The sequence below is a fragment of the Calliopsis andreniformis genome, chromosome 9, assembly GCF_051401765.1.
Source record: "Calliopsis andreniformis isolate RMS-2024a chromosome 9, iyCalAndr_principal, whole genome shotgun sequence".
NCBI classification, from domain to species: domain Eukaryota; kingdom Metazoa; phylum Arthropoda; class Insecta; order Hymenoptera; family Andrenidae; genus Calliopsis; species Calliopsis andreniformis.
Window position 1 is genome coordinate 10259524 of NC_135070.1, and position 19261 is coordinate 10278784.

Genomic DNA, 19261 nt, shown 5'->3' on the forward strand with positions numbered 1-19261 from the left:
AGTTTCTCCGTCGCTGTGCATACGCGTCTCAAGTGCATAATGCTGGATTCGTTAGATAGCGTAGCAAAATATTCAGCTTGGAGAGAGTAGAGTACTTCCGTGTTTAATGCCATAGGAAACGACCCATTCCTGAACCGACTTCTGCGTCATTAATATCGGTCGATGCAACTCGGTTGCATCTGGAAGCCGGACGCGTCGTTGCGTAATCGATGACTATGTACACTGCTGAACGCGAAGCATTTGAGCGATCTTCACAGGGAAAGCTCTAATTTCCTATAGACGCCGATTTCGTGACGATTGAAAGAAAAACATCCATCAGCAGGGTTTACAGCAGGAAATGTTCCAACTCGAACATTCATTCGTTACGGCATAATTGGAGTTTTCCCTGTTTCTGAACACGGTTAACGGTGTTCAGATTTTGGGATGAGATAAAGTAAAATTCTCTTCCTCGTTTGTCGTTTCCTCTTAGAAAAAGGTAAGGAGTTTCTCGATTAACTCGGGGAATTATACAGGGTGTTTCTGAATGACATGTACAAGCAGGGGGTAGGTGATTCCTGATGAAAAAATTAGAAAAATATCAAGAATAAATTTGTTTCGTTTTCTGCTGTGTTTTCGAGAAAATCAAGCTTGCAGATTCGCTCTATATTATACACACTTATGGCTAAGATATATATCTCTGAGTGAATCGTATCTTAGTTACAAATACGTATCTGCAAACCTGATTATCTCGCCAACTAAGTCAAAAACGAAAATAATTTATTCCTTATATTTTTCTTATTTTTTCATAAAGAATCACCTCTTGCCCGATTGTACATGTTACTCAGAAATACCTTGTATACTGACTGATTTTCTGAACTTTTTTAGAGGTAGTATTCGTGTGTATGAATGTATTTGGATGGTCTGAAGAATGTATCCACGGGAGCCTGACTGAGTTATCGGCTTGTTGACAATGAGGGCACGGAACGGTTCATTAGCACCAGAGGCTTTTGTCACGAGGACTGGAATGTACATGCAAGTACACTTGGTGAACACTATTGTTCACGCCCACATAATGCTTGTGAAAAATGTTATCTGCTCGCTTTTACTATTGCTCCATGATAGTTCTGACGGCTGTGTATGACGGTGATCATAAAATAAAGGTCCTGCAGCAAAACTATTTTTTAATGCATTGATCTCTTTACTTGTTCTTCGGTATCATTATAAAATCAGAACGAACTGAAACGTGTTATTCGACCGTATTTCGTTATAAGTAGATTTTAATTGCGAGAGAAAGCTAACACTCACCTACATCGTACATTTTTGAAAATATTTTGCAATGCAGAGTAGAGTGAGCTCATTAATCAGAAAAGTTAAATATGAAAGTAGTAGGAAACCTAAAATTTCGTTTCCTGGAAAATTCTTTTCCAAACCAGTTTCCTATTTTCCTTTCTCTCAAATTTCAAATCGAAAAAGAAAATCGTTCTAATGTAGATGCCTGTAATACTTAACGGAGCAAAACGGAAACATTAAATATCGACACGATTTTGCACGACACGAATGAAGTTCCATTAATTATAATCATTTTACTGCAGACTAAACTGAAGCTTACAGATTCACCAAATTTGACGTTTTGTCGCTTGCCAAAGTTTTGTAATACAAATTTACAACGCAATAATTGAATTTCGACATCGAATACAAAATAATGCGCAAGGTGCGTCGATTGCACCGTTGCATTCAGCTTGCACAATGCACTCTGTCAAAATAAAAACTTCAACAATGTAACACCTTTTCCACTGTTTAAAATTTATAAGTAAACCTTTATGCAGGTGGTCTCGTTTCGTCAGAGTTACACCTAGGTTTTGGAAGAATTATAGCCTTCGAGTAATGCAAAATTTGGAAGAGAAATCGAGATGAAGATAATTCGATAAAGGTACGTTCTGCAGCATAGAAATTTAAGTTACCACTCTAAGTGAACTTTACAGAAAATGCAACAACTGCAGAGAGGGGAATTGTAGTCCACTGATTTTTCTTAGAATACGAACAGCGTCCTTCTCGCAACCTCGCGGTACAAATGCTCGACAAGCGTGATAATCGAGGTCGGTCGTTCAGGAAATTCGACGGAGTTCCTCTTAAGGCAAAACGACGCCACCGGAACGAGGAGAAACCTCTATCGTCGTCACGGAATTCGTAGCTCGAACCCAAGGAAACAGAAACCAGCATGAAGTTTGTTATGTTCCCTGGGAAATTGTATAATGCTCGCGTAACGATCTCCAAAGATATTAAGAAAATACGTACAACTAGAGACAAAGGACCATTGTTCGACGCGAAATATCATAAGTGAAACCTGTACGATTCGTGATCAAGCGATGCACTCTTTCTACGAAGATGAAAACTCTTCTTGGACCATGTTTCTAGTTTTCTAAATGAATTTTTGTTGAATTTATAGTGGTCAAGAATGTTGAAACATTATTTTGTCCTTCATAATAAATTAGAATTTATAAAGAATAAAAGAATTTATGTTTAAACATTTGAAGTAAGTGTTTAAGGAAACAGAATAACAGGAAATTCATTTGCATTAACTCGATATTCTATGAAAATTTCTATTAGGAACAAAACTGTACCATCAAGTGAAAGTATGCATCCCTAAGCACGATTTTATCCTACTTTTTCCCCTATTCTCGCAATCACCATGGTGGAATCGTGTCCTTGGCGATAAGCCAATTATTGCGCGAAATAGGCAGGGCCAAAGGTGCTAGAAAACGAACGTCTTCATAATTAGAAAGTGGAACGCTTTTGCACGTGACTATTGAGACCCTTGCCGTGTCATGCTTGCAAAATGGTCAACCATTCAGACTTCGATTGCATATGCATTACATTTTATTACGATCAAAAGACATCAGCTTAGGAAATTCTGTGCCTGAATTTCCTTATTTAAAATAACAATTTCTCATTCACTAACCCACTATTTCAGTTTATAATCTCGATAAGTTGAAATAAGGAGCCAAATGTTATGTTTAAGATATAATATTTCTAGTTTTGCGGAAATAGGCAGGAATAAATTAATTCGGACATCGTTTGCGTGCTCCGATACTATTACGTCACCTGGCTACGTGAAAGGGTTAAACTCGTTTTCAAGAAAGGGAAGGGCACTTCCGATTGCACGTGTCGTCACGGTTCGACAGACACAGGGAAAAGTGCAACAACATTTCTCCGATCGAAGCTAAGTGACTGAAAATTGCCACCGTTCACTAGCAACTGGTATGTTCTTTGATAAGATAAACAAGGATTAAAAGATAAATAAAATGGATGATCCATTTTTCTCTGTCAAGTACTTTCCCAGTGCAGGAGACAGGTCACAAAAACTATAATAACCCAAGGGCCATTTTAAGACCTATATAGGGTTTTAGGTTTTATAATGAAATCTGGAAATCTGAAATTTATGAATTTTTTTGAATTGCTATCTTTAATAGTAATAATAATGTGTCTACTTTGTAATTACTTTGGGTCTACTGTCAAGTTTCAATGAACTATAGCTTCTTCGTGGTTGCAGCAACATGATTTATGAGTAAAGAGGAACAGTTACAAATGTTACAATTCACCGACATGGAAAAACAAAACTATGACAAAACGACGATGAAATCGGGCTTTCAGCTGTATGACTAATCGTACAGGAGCACGCGACGCTAAACACGATTTATGTAGACCAATGAATCGTTCAGGGAATCGAGGAAATTTCTTTCTTGTGAAAAACTTTGTCGATTTATAACACATAACTTCAAGTATCAACGAACGCTTTCAAATGAACATAAACTTTTTAAAATTAAGGACAGAATAGAAAAACAGATCCATGACAAAATAATCTTATGTGTTAGAAACAACTTCAACGAGAACTTAGACCCTACTTTAGAATTGAAAAATATGAAATGTCACATGGTTGTAGTATCCCCTCTTCGATTCGAAAGGGAAGAACTCGTGATCGTTATTACAAATCGCAATGCACCTAGTGAATCTCTAATAAATTCAGTATTAGTTCGAAACTACTCTCTCTGGACAAGCATACAGCGTTGCAAAATATTCCAACAGTTAATAAGTTTTGCATAACCAGTTTTCGCCTGTTCCGCGTCGATCGGCTCGAGACGAATCCTTGGAAAAGTGCCCGCGACGCGCGTGTTACTGGACACATTTCACATAACGATCACTGAAAATAGTCACTCGGATACTTTCATACCCAAAGAATGCTATCAGTTTAGATAAGAATGACAGACACAAACGCCATGTGTTATTCCGATTATTATTCCCATCAATCTTACTAATTTCAACAAGTGTCCCCCATGTTTCACGTATCGAGCACCACTTTGTCTATCATCAGACATGATCGCGTCGCTCATACAAATCTACTCATTCGCGATTAATACCCTCACCGATCATTTCGTAAGACGTCATCGAATCTCAGCTCGCGTGACCAGTGTTGGAGGTTTTCGATTTAGAACGACTGTTTAATACTGTCTTTCGTGCGTGACTCCGTGAACAGACTCGCGGAAAAAAGGGCGCAGAAGAAATTAAGCGGAGTCGTTTGCAATCGCGTTGCGCAACCCCGTGCGCGAATTTTTCAGGCAGACGGGGCGATTCGGGTGACCGTAACGAGCTATGGTCGTTTTCTTGTCGGCGGATTGAGAAGAAAAAAGAAATGAGTAGGCAGGAGAATTACACGGTTCTGTAAACCGTGGATATGTAAAACTAGCATTTTAATTTGATTTTCGCGTAGACACCGCCTTTTCCCGAAGCCACGCGAACCGACTCGATGAATCACAGCCAGGAATTTTCTTCATTTAAACGGATAAGTGACGATGAATCGTCTTCCTGACAGGCAACATTGCAGCGTGTTATATATGTTACATAATGCGCGAGCAATCTGGTATCGGACGCGTTCAGCTGCAAAGGTTGCGACAGCCCCGGGCAAGGACGTGGACCTGTCTCGCCGACGGCTACGTTCTCGTGAATGAACCCAACGAGTTTCAGGATTTCCTCGACGCTAGTCTAAGTCCATTCAACTTCTTCCTATTATTATTTTTTTTTTTTTGTTCCAGCCTCTTTCCTGTCTGACCGAGTCACGGACTGTTATTTCAAATGAGTGTCAAGGACTTGCTAATTTGATAATGACTGCTATTATAACGTGCTAGTGACTACTTTCTTTCCTTCTGTAGATGAAGAAGTTGTAGAAAAAAGATGTTGGCGATAAAGTTTGAGGCGAGACTACTTCAAATAGTGATGAAAGCAAAAGTATTTGAAAAATGGAAAGTAATAAATTAATGTGGGACATCTTGATAGGAGAAGTATTTGTAAACATGGGGGATTTCAACACTTACGAGTAGAATATAGAATACGAGATCTGGGTCATTGATTTTGTTCAAATTTTCATATAATTGATAAATATTGTGTACTGTAATATACGAGATATATGAAATGTTATTCATTAAAAATTTGATAAGAAGCTTAAGATTTCACCTTCTTCAGATCTTAACTTATACGAACCTACACGTAATAATTACATCACTGCATCACAGAAGAAAGTAAAACCTTATGTCTATTCACTCTCAAAGTTTACATCAGTGTATCTCATGAATTTAAGTAATATACCATTACACGAATTATGTAAAATTTCAACAAAATTAGATGCTGAAGAAATAGAGCTGAGAAGAACGTAATACACCCACCATTACCATACAAAAACCGCTAACACGATGAAACTTTTTTCTTAAATCGCACAATACTTCGACCTGTCACAATTACAACTAGCAGCACACTATTGACTAATATACTGTCGCAATATCGTCTGCAAACCTAATTACATCGAGACTATAGATCGACACGTAGATAGAGTTCACGGAGAGATGCTGACAGCCGTGTTATGCGATGCAAAGTTCAAAGAAACGTGAAGTAGAAAGTCGGAGCAGGTGAATCCTACATTTTGCACGCTTTTACGCGGTCACGAAGAAGATTAGCTTTACTGCTCCCAGTTTTCTAAAAACCGATGTTATCGTCAGATACGACAGACTGAAGGGTCGATTTAAAATTAATGGTCTAGAACAGCGAGACAATTAGAGCGTCGATAATCTAAGATTAATAGATAATCGTAGAAAGTTCGCGTGAAAGCTTTTCTAACTTAAGTAGCCACTCTTAACCAACTAATTTTCGCGATCCACGGTTTACCACCACGTGCATTAATTCATGACGCCTCGTTAATAAAACGAAGTGAGGTCACTAGCAAGAAACAGAGAAAACAGAAAGTACTCGCAACGATCCTGAACGAATGTTAATTTCCACGATACTAGGCTCCATGCTCCGTTGATGAGAAACAAGAACTTGGAACTGTAGATAATCTACGCTAGATCTAATTTTACTTATTCAAGCTGACTTTACTTATACAATCGCAAGGAGACTATGTAAGTGAACACTTGTCGCTAAGAATCAACGACAGATATTCAGACAGCGAAAGCTCTAATCAGAAGCGTGTTCTCACTTGAAAGAGCGCCATCCTGTACTCCAGCGACGATCCTTTATCCGTCCAACCAGCGTCTTCCTTGAATGGAACACCTCATTTCCCGACGTACGGGAAAGGGGCACAGCATGCTCGCGTCCACGAAGTCATGTGCGAGAGTAACACGAGCGTAAGGCACACCGAGCGATCGATCGAACAGACCCGCGAGCTGGTTCGCCACAAAAGCGCGCTATCTACTCTCGCGAAAGTCTCCCCCACCGATTTCACCGCCCCCTCTCCAATTAATCGCGCCTTGGCCCGTAGGAAAACTTCCCTTTCCCATCGCGAATCTCTTCCGTGCCGCCTATCCCTCTTTCACTATCGAGCGTTTGCCCGCGCGAAATTCTACTTACTATCCTCATGCTTCTGGCTGGCGAATCCGTGGAGCAGACACCGCGTGGCGAAGCAGCCTTTACACAGCGAACGAGTCGGACGCCGACTGAGGGGCCGCGGTGATCTCTCGTTGATTCCGCGTGCGGAATGGAGGAAAATGGTGGTGAGTTGTCCTTCTTCAGGCAGGGCACGATCTCGGTGGATGGAAGGGAGCACGATGGCCTCCTGCACCACTAAGGACGACGGGTAGACCCGATTCGACTGAAACGGTGCCGATAAAAGGTGTATCGTAGGTGTATGAGCCGCGCTCGCCGTGTCGGGATCGTTTGACGCGAGGTGGGGGTTCCTGGGACTTATATGTCGTCGCTGGAGGCCACGGTGGCTCTTTTCCCGCCACCACCCCGCGGCCCATCGGGGATCTAAGCCCCCCTAGAACGGCCCTTGACGATGGTCAAGGTGACCCCTGCCTCCGAGGACAGCACGCGACCGATCGCCGCGGAGCGATCGCTCCGGGGAAATCGTCACGGAACGCGAGGCTGCCTTGCGTCTCTTTTGGTTTTCGATCGATGGTGGGGTTTGTGAAATCGCCGGGCAGGAGGTTCCGAGAAGTGGACTGATGCAGCTTGATGACGCTTCATTAGGGGTGCTTTTTATGACAATAGCCTTCGAGCATGTTTTCAGGGGAAGTAGAATAGAAGTGGAAGGGGTATCGATGGTAGATTGAATAATGTGGGAGTGAAGTTGACGAAATATTTGTAAAACTATTCTCTGTGAAATATAATTAAGACATTGAGTGCTAATGTGGATTGAGCCACTTTTTTTGAAATTGAGTTAGTAACATTAATTTATTATAACGAAATTTCAGATTTCAGATTACCTACTTTTTCGATTTTTTTCGAATAACGGGGTTAGTTCGATGTTGGTCAATACCTCAATTATGTCTCTCACAATATTATACTTAAATGCTTGCTTTTTCGCTGTACAGAGCATAGATATATATGGGATGTCCGACAATAAAATATCAGAAATTTTAAGAAGTGATTCTATATGTTAAAATAGGAAGAAAATCAAGAATAACGAAACCGCTGTTGAGGCTTCGTTTCAGAGTTATTAAGTATTACGAGGCGTGAACTGTGTCTGACTAGGAACTTATTCTACTGCCAACGTACATCAGTCAAGTCAGACACAGCAGCCAGTAGAATAAGTTCTAAGTCAGACATATTACACATACACTTTAGGTGCTTTCGTAACAATTAGTAACTCTGCAACGAAGCCTGAAATGCAATTTCGCTATCTTTGTTCTATTTTACCCTGTAGAATCAGCCCCTAAAATTTCTAACCCTTATTATCGGACAAATAGATATCAACATAAATACTTATTCATCACTGTCTAAATTCGATCATAGTATTCAACGTAGAAACATGAAAAAATATATAAAGATACTATTCACCCTAAACATGTTACACAAAAGGGTTAAATTTGAAAAAAATCCATCATATGACTTCAACAAAAATTCTTTTCGCAAAACTTAAAACATTTCATAAATTACTTCCGACCTCCCTTTTAACTTTAACTGATGACTCAATAGCAAATATCAGGTATTTACGTACTTAATTAAGTCCACGTGTCACTACGCTTTCAGTGCAAGAAAAAGACAACGGAACACGTCCCCGTCATCAAGAACGCAGAATCCCGGACGATTGTCGTCGCAAGATATAATTATCTTCTATTACTTACGTGATCTTTATTAAAATAGTTTAGCATATCCTAAGAACGCTCTTAACGATTACACTACCATGTTCTCGACAGGAATCCGGATCTGTAACTGCAGTTAATGACGTCAAGCACGTTTGCAAGAGCCACGTTTGGCTTGCGAAGATTTTTATCAAAACACTGCCGAAACTGAATCAAAATTATATTGCGATGCGACGAAAATAGGAACTAGAAACGTCGCTCTGGAATGCAGCTGTTTCAGTTGCTTCCCCTTTGTCCCAAATGGGACAATTTATAGTTATGTGCAGCTCCTACAATAGCATTCATTCTAGAGACAGACATGGTAAATGGATTGTGGTAATTTTTTGGTTACTATAAAAATCAGGTAGTTATAATACACTTTCAGAATCTTCATTTTTGTTATATTAAATATTTCGAATTTATGCAGAAGGTAATGAAGGTTTTAATTTTTAATAAAATAATTTGTTCTGAATGACGTATACATCTTCCAAATGAAATATAATTTTTCGCGAGCAGATAGCTGGTTCACTGGTCTGCGACGTGCCGATCTCCACGATAAGAATGGAGAACGTAGGACCCTCGACCAAGAAAATTCTCTTTCTCGATGTAGACTCCGATATTTGACCGTCTACAGCAATGTCAATAAGAGGGAGTCGGTAAATATTTGGGCAATCGAACGAATTCCCGCCTCCACGGAAGATAAATTCTTCATAGCAAGGTTTTCAGGAGTATTGAAAAAGGAAATTGCTTTCGTTTTAATAAAGCATTCTATTTAATGTTAGATATTCGATTGCTTTCCGTGTTTCACTGTTCGATTACATAGAATTATTCCCTGTAGCACTACGCGTTTCTTGTGCCTTTAAAGAAAATTTGACGTTTCTACGAAAGGCAGGTGGTTTCTCTGATCGATTGAAAGTAACTTATGCAATTCGAACACTACCGTACGCTCTTCGATCCACTTTTTGCATAAAATTCGAGAGACAGCAACTCCCTGATCTTTGACTGTCCTCGAGGAGATCGACTCTCGCCATTCTCTTCGTAAAACATCGTCTACGATTACGTTTAGCCGAGTAATTAATCGAACAGACCCTACGAGATAGCGATTCGGCTTCACGGAACTTCGCATAATTTCCGGCGAAGAATCCCGCGTGAGGAATAAATCAGTGTCATCTGACGACGATTATCGCGATGAGGGAAACAGGGTATCTTGCATCGTTAGACGGAAATTACCCGTGGCAAAAACTAATCTCGTCGCGCAAGCCTTTTTCTTGCACGCGTAATGTCGCACGATCGCCTCACTGATGCAAGGCCACGCAACATCTGCATGTGCACGTCGTTAATAGAATTGGAATTGATCATTGACTCAGGACCTCGATGATCTTTTTCCATGGGATGAAAAGAACAATCAGGTACGAAGCATATCTGTCCCTTACTACAATGAAATTCAGAGAGCAAGATTAGGAATCGCATGTGAACTTTAAGTAGATCAAGGCTTTGGCTATGCACTACTTTGGACCGAAGAAAATTAGAATATTCAATATTGAACTGCATCGATGACCAACGCGAGGTGACATCATTCAGTCTTTCAGAGATAGTTAGAGGGAGTGAATAACGCCGAACTCATGAATCATTAAATTTGAAATAAGTAAGATGAAGAGATAAAATAAAATACGGTGCTGAGAGTTGCCTAAGTTTCTTCAGAAACTTCCAAAGATTTAGACAATTTTATTGCAAGTAAATGAATCTTGAGTAACTCAAAGAACCTTAACGAACCATCTGACTTGCTACTCGCTAATTAACGGATTAACTAAATCGCATCATTTGACTTGTTTAACGCAAATGAGTTAAGTAATGCAAGTTATTCACTTCCCATTCAGCTATCATCTGGATCATCATCCAAGGATTTTGCGAGAAAGGGCTCACGAATGGGTAACGTGCAACTGGTCTCGTCGGTTTCTCGACCTTCGTCAAAAATGGAATCGTCGACCTTAACCCGATAATTAGCGTGCTTTCAGCCACGACACGGTGCAAGGAGACCTGTTGGTGCTTTCCAATATCAGGGGCACAGGAGGAAGGTTGATCCTTGAATGTTCGGCCAATCTGGATATCCTAAATTCGGTCCATTTAGCAAGGGCATGGAATATCCTTCTTTTAGAGTGTATCTGCCTTGTTATTTCCTACGAATTTTCTACTACGCAATCGTTGATCCTATCAGGAAAATAATTCTCTATGTTTATAGCAATTTAATGGACTCGTGGATGCTTCAAGATTTCTTATTTCCTCTCGATTATTTTGCAATCGTGTAATTTCAAGAATTAGAGAACCTTTGCAAGATTTGTGACACAAGTATCCAAAGGTAAACAGTATTCCTGTTTATTACTAGGAATCTAGAGCACTCGAGGACTCACGTGAGCAATTATTTCTCAAACCTGTTCTCCGCAATCGTTTGCATACCGTTCACCTTTGCCGCCGTGCACTTTTTGCGTTCGCTCATCACAGTCAAGTGTGTATCCTTTCTAAACTTTAATTACCCTGTTATCAAAATTTTTGCTTTTGTGTTGGGATATTTATGAACTAGTTAAATCTCGTTTCGTTAACATTAAATTGTGCATTATATAGCGGATTGTTAATTAACTGCATTCTAAATTTTATGAGCCGAGAGAGTGTTCTGAACTTTTCCATTGCATTAATTTCTATTGCTTTTACACTATTGCGCTGAGCTCACGAGAAAAATTTGTGTAACCAGAATTTTCTATATTCGATAAATCAAGTTAGCCTGATTACACTTTATTATGGATAATAAGCGAGTAAATTGAAACCTGAACATGCGAGAAATGACTTGTGGGATACGATTCGGTGATTCGTGCTCTTGAGTGGGTACCCAGGAGTAAGATATGTAAGTGAATAGACATTTTTTCTGATTCTACAATTTTTTAAGATTTTATCTTTTTTTTCTGGAGTTCAGGAGACTGTAAGGTAATACGGAACACGACTGTCCTTTCTCCAAAAATTGATCTGTCAGATCAAAAGAGAACGTTGGACCTTGGTTGACCAGGATTGTCCTAAAGAGCAGCTGTCCTTCATTGCATTTTCGATATTCGATCTCACTTCGTTTTCCTGCTATTAAATTGGTGTGTTTAATCAAGTGGAAGAGAACAGAGACGAAGAGGAAAAGAGGGACAAAGAAATAAAAAAGATGAAGGCTGACAGTGGACTGTGCAATTACTGTGGGACGTATCCTCGTAAAATTGGAAAATTAATTGTGCGGATGATCACTAAGGATCCTTATGAAAGTCTAACGAAGGTTTAGTCATTCCTGGAGCGTGGTTGGAAAAAAATAAAGCCGAAGGAGTAGAATTTCAACGACGACTCCATGGCCTTAATTAATGTCCCACTGTGTAATTTGTTTGAGTTACGAGCACTACGATTAAAATAACTTAATTTATCCGCAATTAATTAAACTAATGACCTCGCGTTGTGGCAAGTTACGTACATTCTTGAAATTTTTCACGATTCTTCTTCTATTCTTTCGGTCTTTATTAACTAAATAATGATAACATTTGAATTTCTGTTTCTATCTTAATAAAAATGCTAACACAGTTACGTAATTTATGTTAATCATTTCAAACCACACAACTGATACAACTAATTAAATACGTTAAGTAGTTCTCATGAATTAATGACTTAACTACTTCCAGTAACCATCTAACTTCGCCACAGACTTGGTAACTCGAAGTTTCATAAGCAGCTTTTGCATGTTCGTACAAATGTTAAATACGAACGCCAGATGAATGAAATGATGAACGAAAGACTGATTGAGTAACTTGTGTCTTCGTACACTGGTTAAACTCTGTGGCTATTATTAAACTCCATTTACATCCAAGACTATTATCATCTTCGTAGCCAGTTTCTGTAACGGTACAGTCGTCCTCGTCGCGACATCGCCGATGGACTGGTTCAATTAAAAGTTGTCATTGACAAAATATTTTTCCACGTCAAGATTAAACAACGATCGATCGGGAGTATGTAAATGGTTACGATTACCGATCGTCACGCGGGACCTCCAGCGCACTAGAAGTCATTTGCGTCCAGCTGTCACGCGGAAGAATTTTATCCAAGTTTTCCAGGTCGCGCAGAAGGCAACCAGGAACACCTTGTATTCTGATTTTGTATACACCGTCTCTTGCTCTACTTGTCGAGGCTTTAATTGCATCTTCGGACTTCAAACGATCTAATTATACGCGAATAGGAAATCCCTATGACTGAACTAGACGTCACGCTCCATTAACAGCTTTGAGACAATATCTACACTGATCGTAATAAATCATCGTCTCATTCAGCGTCTTAGCTCGCGATTTTGAGTACAAGGATCGCTCGAAACCTACAATACTGTAAGCTCTATGGTTTACAAAAATTGCAGACATTTGTAGCCAGATTGTGAAGAAAAGAGAAGTGAAGCCTGACCGTCCTTGAACCGACCAAGTAGACTGAGATTCTTGGTAGGACAGATTCGTCTTGGCGTAATTTATAGAAACGTTTACTCGCGTCCCGGAACCATAACACGTGGCGTTCACGGCTCGAGACTCAGTCGTACGATTATATTCCGGTTGCGAATCATAGAGTGAGTCAGAGTCCTGTACAACTTTCTATCCCCGACAAGGAACCCGAAGCAAACAATGTATACTTGCAGAGCTTTGCTTGCTATAGGAGATCGAGGATAAGAAATTTATTGAGATTATGGCTATTAAGAATTCTCGTGGAAATACCGGAAGGATCTATCGAGTTCGTGAACTTCTCGCACCACCGCCGGAAGTGCACGTTTCTTAGCTTCCGTTGCAGACGAATTCAGCTCATGGACGTCCGATGCGCGTGACGCAGCGAGTAAATTGCAGGTTTGTTACTCGGAAGGCGGTGCAACCCACTGAACACGCAATTAACAATACGAATGCAATTTTTATGAGGTCATGTAGTTACCTTCGTGCAACGGGTTCGTTAGACAATCTTTCCTTCCCCCTCGCGTGACTCTAGGTTCCAAGAAAGCTTCTGATCTCTTCAACCTTCGAAACGAATCTTTTCTCGCGCCCTCTAATGATTTCATGTAATGGCTCGACAAATGAGGATAGGCGTGACGTCTAAATTGTACGACTGCAGTGGTTAAACTGAATGGATTAACTTGATTTCTTTGACTTCACTGATTCGAGTTGAGAGTTGTTTGAAGGTTTACGGAAAAGAAGTAAAATGGAGCAAACATTTTGCTTGTTGGTGGATATGTTAACTGAGGAGGATGAACATTATTAATTTATCGCGAAATATGAAGTGTTATATTTGTGGAAAAATGATCTCATCAAAAGATTGAGAAATATCTTATTAAAATAAGCTTCTGATTTAATATTGAAGTGATTATGTTCAAGATTAATTTTACCAACTTATACTGGCTGATTATTTCTACTTATATTAGCGAATATAATATAGGATGTTCGATATCAGGTGTCAGAAATTTTAAGAGATTTGTAAAAGCGTCTGACGCATAACTTATTCTACTGCTAGCGTGCAGTAGTCAAAATCAGACATAACGAAGTCAGTAGAATAAGTCCCGAGTCAGACACAATTCGCGCGTATCCTCAGTAATTAATAACTCAGAAACAAGGCCTCAAATACAATTTCGTCTATCTTGGTGTCAAATAAAATTTCTTACACCAGTTATCTAACACTCTATATATTATGTTACTCTGCATTATTTGCCTTCTTTTCCAAACTATACTGTATAACTTAAAAGACAAGTAAAAGCTTCTCTGATGAAAGAATAACCCATTTGGCAAGTTCGGCGTTAGCAGTGCCGTAACAAACAAAATTTCTCGTCGAGTAGACTTGCCAATAAATTTCATAATCTTATTCGATGTTAAGCAGTCCTGGCGATGATCAAATTGCTGACGTAACGATGTCTCAGGGCTCGCGACTAGACCGAGGTAGCAGCAAGATAACCTGATTCCCGCGTGTTATGCGACCGCGTTTGCAGACCATTCGCACCACGTGCCTCCGCGGAAACTAGTGACTAGAATTTTATTTGTCATTTACATAGGCCACAGAGAATCCATAGATTTTTTACCGAAATTATGACCACAAATTGTTGGGAGAAAGTCAAGAGTGTTCATAGAAAATCTTTCTCGAATTTTTACTAACAGCGAACGATTTATGATGCGTGAACTGTCAGACAAGTCATAAAGAGAAACGAAAAATAACACGGACCAACATGCAGGAAATATTGAACCAAGACTGGTTTCGAAAAAGGAAAACGTTGTCTCGATATGTTCCTGTGATAGTTATTTATTCATCCTGTTTCCTGTCATCTAGCTCCTAAGACAAGTACCTTGCAACATATTGAAAATTTTTTGGGTAACTATGTTGCGTGCATCAAGTTCCACTTCCACGAATCTAACTTCGTTTACTTTCACTGTGATTCCTGTTTGTTAAATATTATTTAAAGCACAGTATATATATGACAATAGTAAAAATTTGTAAAAAATTCGGCAAGGAAATCGAAAGAGTGCGGAAGTTATTAAATAATAATGCAACGTTTGAGAATGCAAATATTACCGCAATAATCATACGGACACTTCGGCAGTAAAAACATTTTTGCGTTCAGTCGTTCTGGTTGACGGAATAATTTTCTCGAGAAAATCGAGAGGCCAATTAGACCCGTCTAAATTTGCGTAACAGTAAATTCCATTAAGTGTGCGCTCCACCTTTGAACACTTACAACATTCTCGTAACTGTGTGCGCAGCGATCACTGCAAACCTTCGGATGATGACTGTAATTTTGCATTTGATTAAACAAGTTCCTCGTCAAGGGTTGACAGCTTAACAGTCTTGGGAAACTGTTTGGAATCGAGTCTGTGGAAATCATATTATAGAACCCAGTGGTAAACTTCGAAAGAAGTACTCTAATAGCACGCCGTTAGTAATTGTTGGCAAAGGAAATTTCGCTTTTATCAAGAAAAGGTACACTGAGGGAGTGTAGAACTACAGATGATATACAGGATAGAGTGGAGAGTCGATGGACAAATCTGAGAAATTAGTAACAAATACCAACAAACAGTAAGTGATAAAGTCGATGAATACGAATCGTGAAGTAGAGGTGGTAATGAAAAATAATTAAAAATTTTAGAGGCAGACAGGCTAACGCGAACCCACAGGGAGATAGGTTTAGATGAAGTCTAAAACTTCAGCTAATAAGCCAAATATGTCTGACCAATGGTCAAGTTGTTCACTGGTCAGAGTGGTCCAGGGTAGCCTAGGGAACTTCAAGATAGTCCAGGAAGATCTTGCAGAGAATCGCCAGAACGATCCACGACTGCTGGAAACTCCGGTGCGAGTGACCAGAAGAATAGGAATCAATTATTGAATTGCGAGATTAATTAAACAAAGGCTATTACCGAGAAATTAATAAATATGGCAAAACCAATTTCTGCTATACATATTGTTAATAACAATCGCAAGCAATAGCTTATACAAATTATTACCATTTATAATTGTTAGTTAAAGAAATATTACAAAATTTTCAAGAGTTGCAAGATTAATCGAATGAAGAATAATGTCTGTAAAGTTAATAATTTCCACATTTGTTAACTAACAATTACAAATATCAACAATTTACACAAGTGCAGATTGTGTGTGATTGTTATTAACAGTGCGTGTACCAGAAATTGTTGCTAAGATAATTATTTTATGAAAAATATCAATTTTTCGCACAATATTGTTCATTAGATTAGTCTCGAAATTCTAATCAACCGAAGAACTTTTCTGATTGGTTCCTCATCTTCCTCGACCGAGTATAAATACCCCTCCAGGAGCACGAGTGTCTCACTCGCCGCGGGTCCTCCGGCGGGTGCGGACCTCCCTGGGGACCTAGGGGGACTCCTGGGCCCTGGACCTCGGACCACCCTGGACCCTTGGACACCTCTGACCAGTGGTCAGCTGGCCGATGACCAGTGGTCATCTTGAACAAACGGTAAGTTTTTGCTCAAATTTTGAATTTATTTCTACTGTTTCCCCTTTTTACTGTTTCCTCCTTCAAATTTTGGATTCAATGGAATCTAGTTACTATTTCTACTTCTTATACTTGTCTATCATTCATCTCTTTGGCTTACTAATTTTACTAGTTAAAATTCAAAAAGTTCAATTTTTAAATTTTTGTAAAGGGAGATCGATGGAACCTTGATTCCATCTATCTCTCTGTGGGTCTCCCACACACCAACCTCCTCGTGGTGAGACCTGGGCGGCTTTGTCCGTGCTAATGGCTGTGTACCTTGTATTAGATATAAGAGTAGTTAGGTAGGAGTGTGAATTAATGTCTGCGTTCTCTAGAGCATCAATGATTCCTTTCTTGTTCTTGAGGTAGCACCCTCAATCATTTATGTATTTCTCTTGATCTCTAGTTCATCTCTTGCTTTTGCAATCATTGATATACTTTTGTTATTCCTCCTTTTCTTCTCTGCTGCATTACTCTTTATTCTCTTCCTGATATCATCACTGATTATAATTATCATTCCTATTTCATTCACATGAAGAACATTCATCGAATGAAGACATCATATCCCCCGAGGGATTTCAGTACCATTTCTAATTTTTAACATTTCAGGGTTTAGGTGAACATCGAGATGAATTTAATCAAATGCCAGCGTCGTTCAATTCTGTTTTATGTCTAAATATGTTCCTTCTTGATTCACGGTACGGATTGTTCTGTCGATCCTTCCTCATTTCTATGATCTTCATATGGGTCTCCAGCACAGCAACCTCCTCGTGGTGAGACCCGGGCCGGTTCTGTCCGGTGCCAATGGCTGTGCCATCGTTGGGGTATTTTTGGGGAGGCTCCCCCAATCATTCGTATTAACTTGAAGATTGAAGATTGAAGATTGAAGAACGAAGACGTCGCATCCGCCGAGGGATTCACCGCATCTAGTATATAAGTCGCAATCTCTTAGAATATTTTTAAGAACCTACTTCTAAGTTCCTATTGTAAAGTTATTGTAACACTGCCAAGTTGTCATTTCTTAACTCTCTTTGCTCGGTCACTTCCTCCTCACCTTCTGTGAGGAGGTCATCAGCTTCTCTTAGTAGAAGCAAATGTCCAACTGTGGAATCGGCGGTCGACGGAGCTTGCTCTTCTTCCCTTGGGGGTTTGTACTAGCGAGAGACGATGTGGACACCGAATGGTGTGTGGTATGACACACTTGCAGGTGGAAACCCCACAGTTCAATCAGGCAACTGATTGTGCTGTGAGGTGCCAGTCGCCTTCTCCTAGTACCCGTCTTCAAGGTGGAAGGACTCGCACCACCGATTGTCTATTTCATGGTTGCCTTACGCGGTAGACTTTAACTATTCCCAATCATTTCTCAATGATTACTTGGCACTTCTCTACTTTAAGGTCCAAGCTAAAGATATGGATGGAACTTGATTTCCATTCATGTCTTTGGCTTACTAGTTCAAACCATAGATTTTAAGATTTTAACTTAAGATCGTATCCTTAAGACTACGGAAGACATCTCATCCGCCGAGGGATTCAGCGCTTTTGGTTCGTAAAGTTCTGTCTTTACTCTTTGTTGTTCGTGTGAATGAAGACGTCGCATCCGCCGAGGGATTCACCGCTTCTAGTATATAAGTAGCTTAGAATTTTTTCAAGACCCTACTATTAAGATTTTATTGTAAAATATTTGTAACACTGCCAAGTTGTCATTTCTTAACTCTCTTTGCTCGGTCACTTCCTCCTCACCTTCTGTGAGGAGGTCATCAGCTTCTCTTAGTAGAAGCAAATGTCCAACTGTGGAATCGGCGGTCGACGGAGCTTGCTCTTCTTCCCTTGGGGGTTTGTACTAGCGAGAGACGATGTGGACACCGAATGGTGTGTGGTATGACACACTTGCAGGTGGAAACCCCACAGTTCAATCAGGCAACTGATTGTGCTGTGAGGTGCCAGTCGCCTTCTCCTAGTACCCGTCTTCAAGGTGGAAGGACTCGCACCACCGATTGTCTATTTCATGGTTGCCTTACGCGGTAGACTTTAACTATTCCCAATCATTTCTCAATGATTACTTGGCACTTCTCTACTTTAAGGTCCAAGCTAAAGATATGGATGGAACTTGATTTCCATTCATGTCTTTGGCTTACTAGTTCAAACCATAGATTTTAAGATTTTAACTTAAGATCGTATCCTTAAGACTACGGAAGACATCTCATCCGCCGAGGGATTCAGCGCTTTTGGTTCGTAAAGTTCTGTCTTTACTCTTTGTTGTTCGTGTGAATGAAGACGTCGCATCCGCCGAGGGATTCACCGCTTCTAGTATATAAGTAGCTTAGAATTTTTTCAAGACCCTACTATTAAGATTTTATTGTAAAATATTTGTAACACTGCCAAGTTGTCATTTCTTTGCTCTCTTTGCTCGGCTACTTCCTCCTCACCTTCTGTGAGGAGGTCATCTGCTTCTCTTAGTAGAAGCAAATGTCCAACTGTGGAATCGGCGGTCGATGGAGCTTGCTCTTCTTCCCTTGGGGGTTTGTACTAGCGAGAGACGATGTGGACACCGAATGGTGTGTGGTATGACACACTTGCAGGTGGAAACCCCACAGTTCAATCAGGCAACTGATTGTGCTGTGAGGTGCCAGTCGCCTTCTCCTAGTAC

General features: G+C 39.9%; 1 protein-coding gene across 4 annotated transcripts in view; it reads right to left on the bottom strand.

The window, feature by feature from the left end:
• Positions 1–19261, bottom strand: part of Wat (worker-enriched antennal transcript) — a 41908-nt gene that overhangs the window by 15015 nt on the left and 7632 nt on the right. For 2 of the 4 annotated variants that reach the window (XM_076384587.1, XM_076384590.1), the window contains exon 1: positions 6500–6695. The exons of 1 other annotated variant lie outside the window; for it this stretch is intronic. In XM_076384587.1, the coding sequence (XP_076240702.1) occupies positions 6500–6514 (15 nt within the window). In that variant the 5' untranslated portion in view covers positions 6515–6695. Of the gene's footprint in view, positions 1–6499; positions 6696–6870; positions 7000–19261 lie in introns of those variants that run through there. One more of the 4 variants, XM_076384588.1, reaches the window with a different exon arrangement.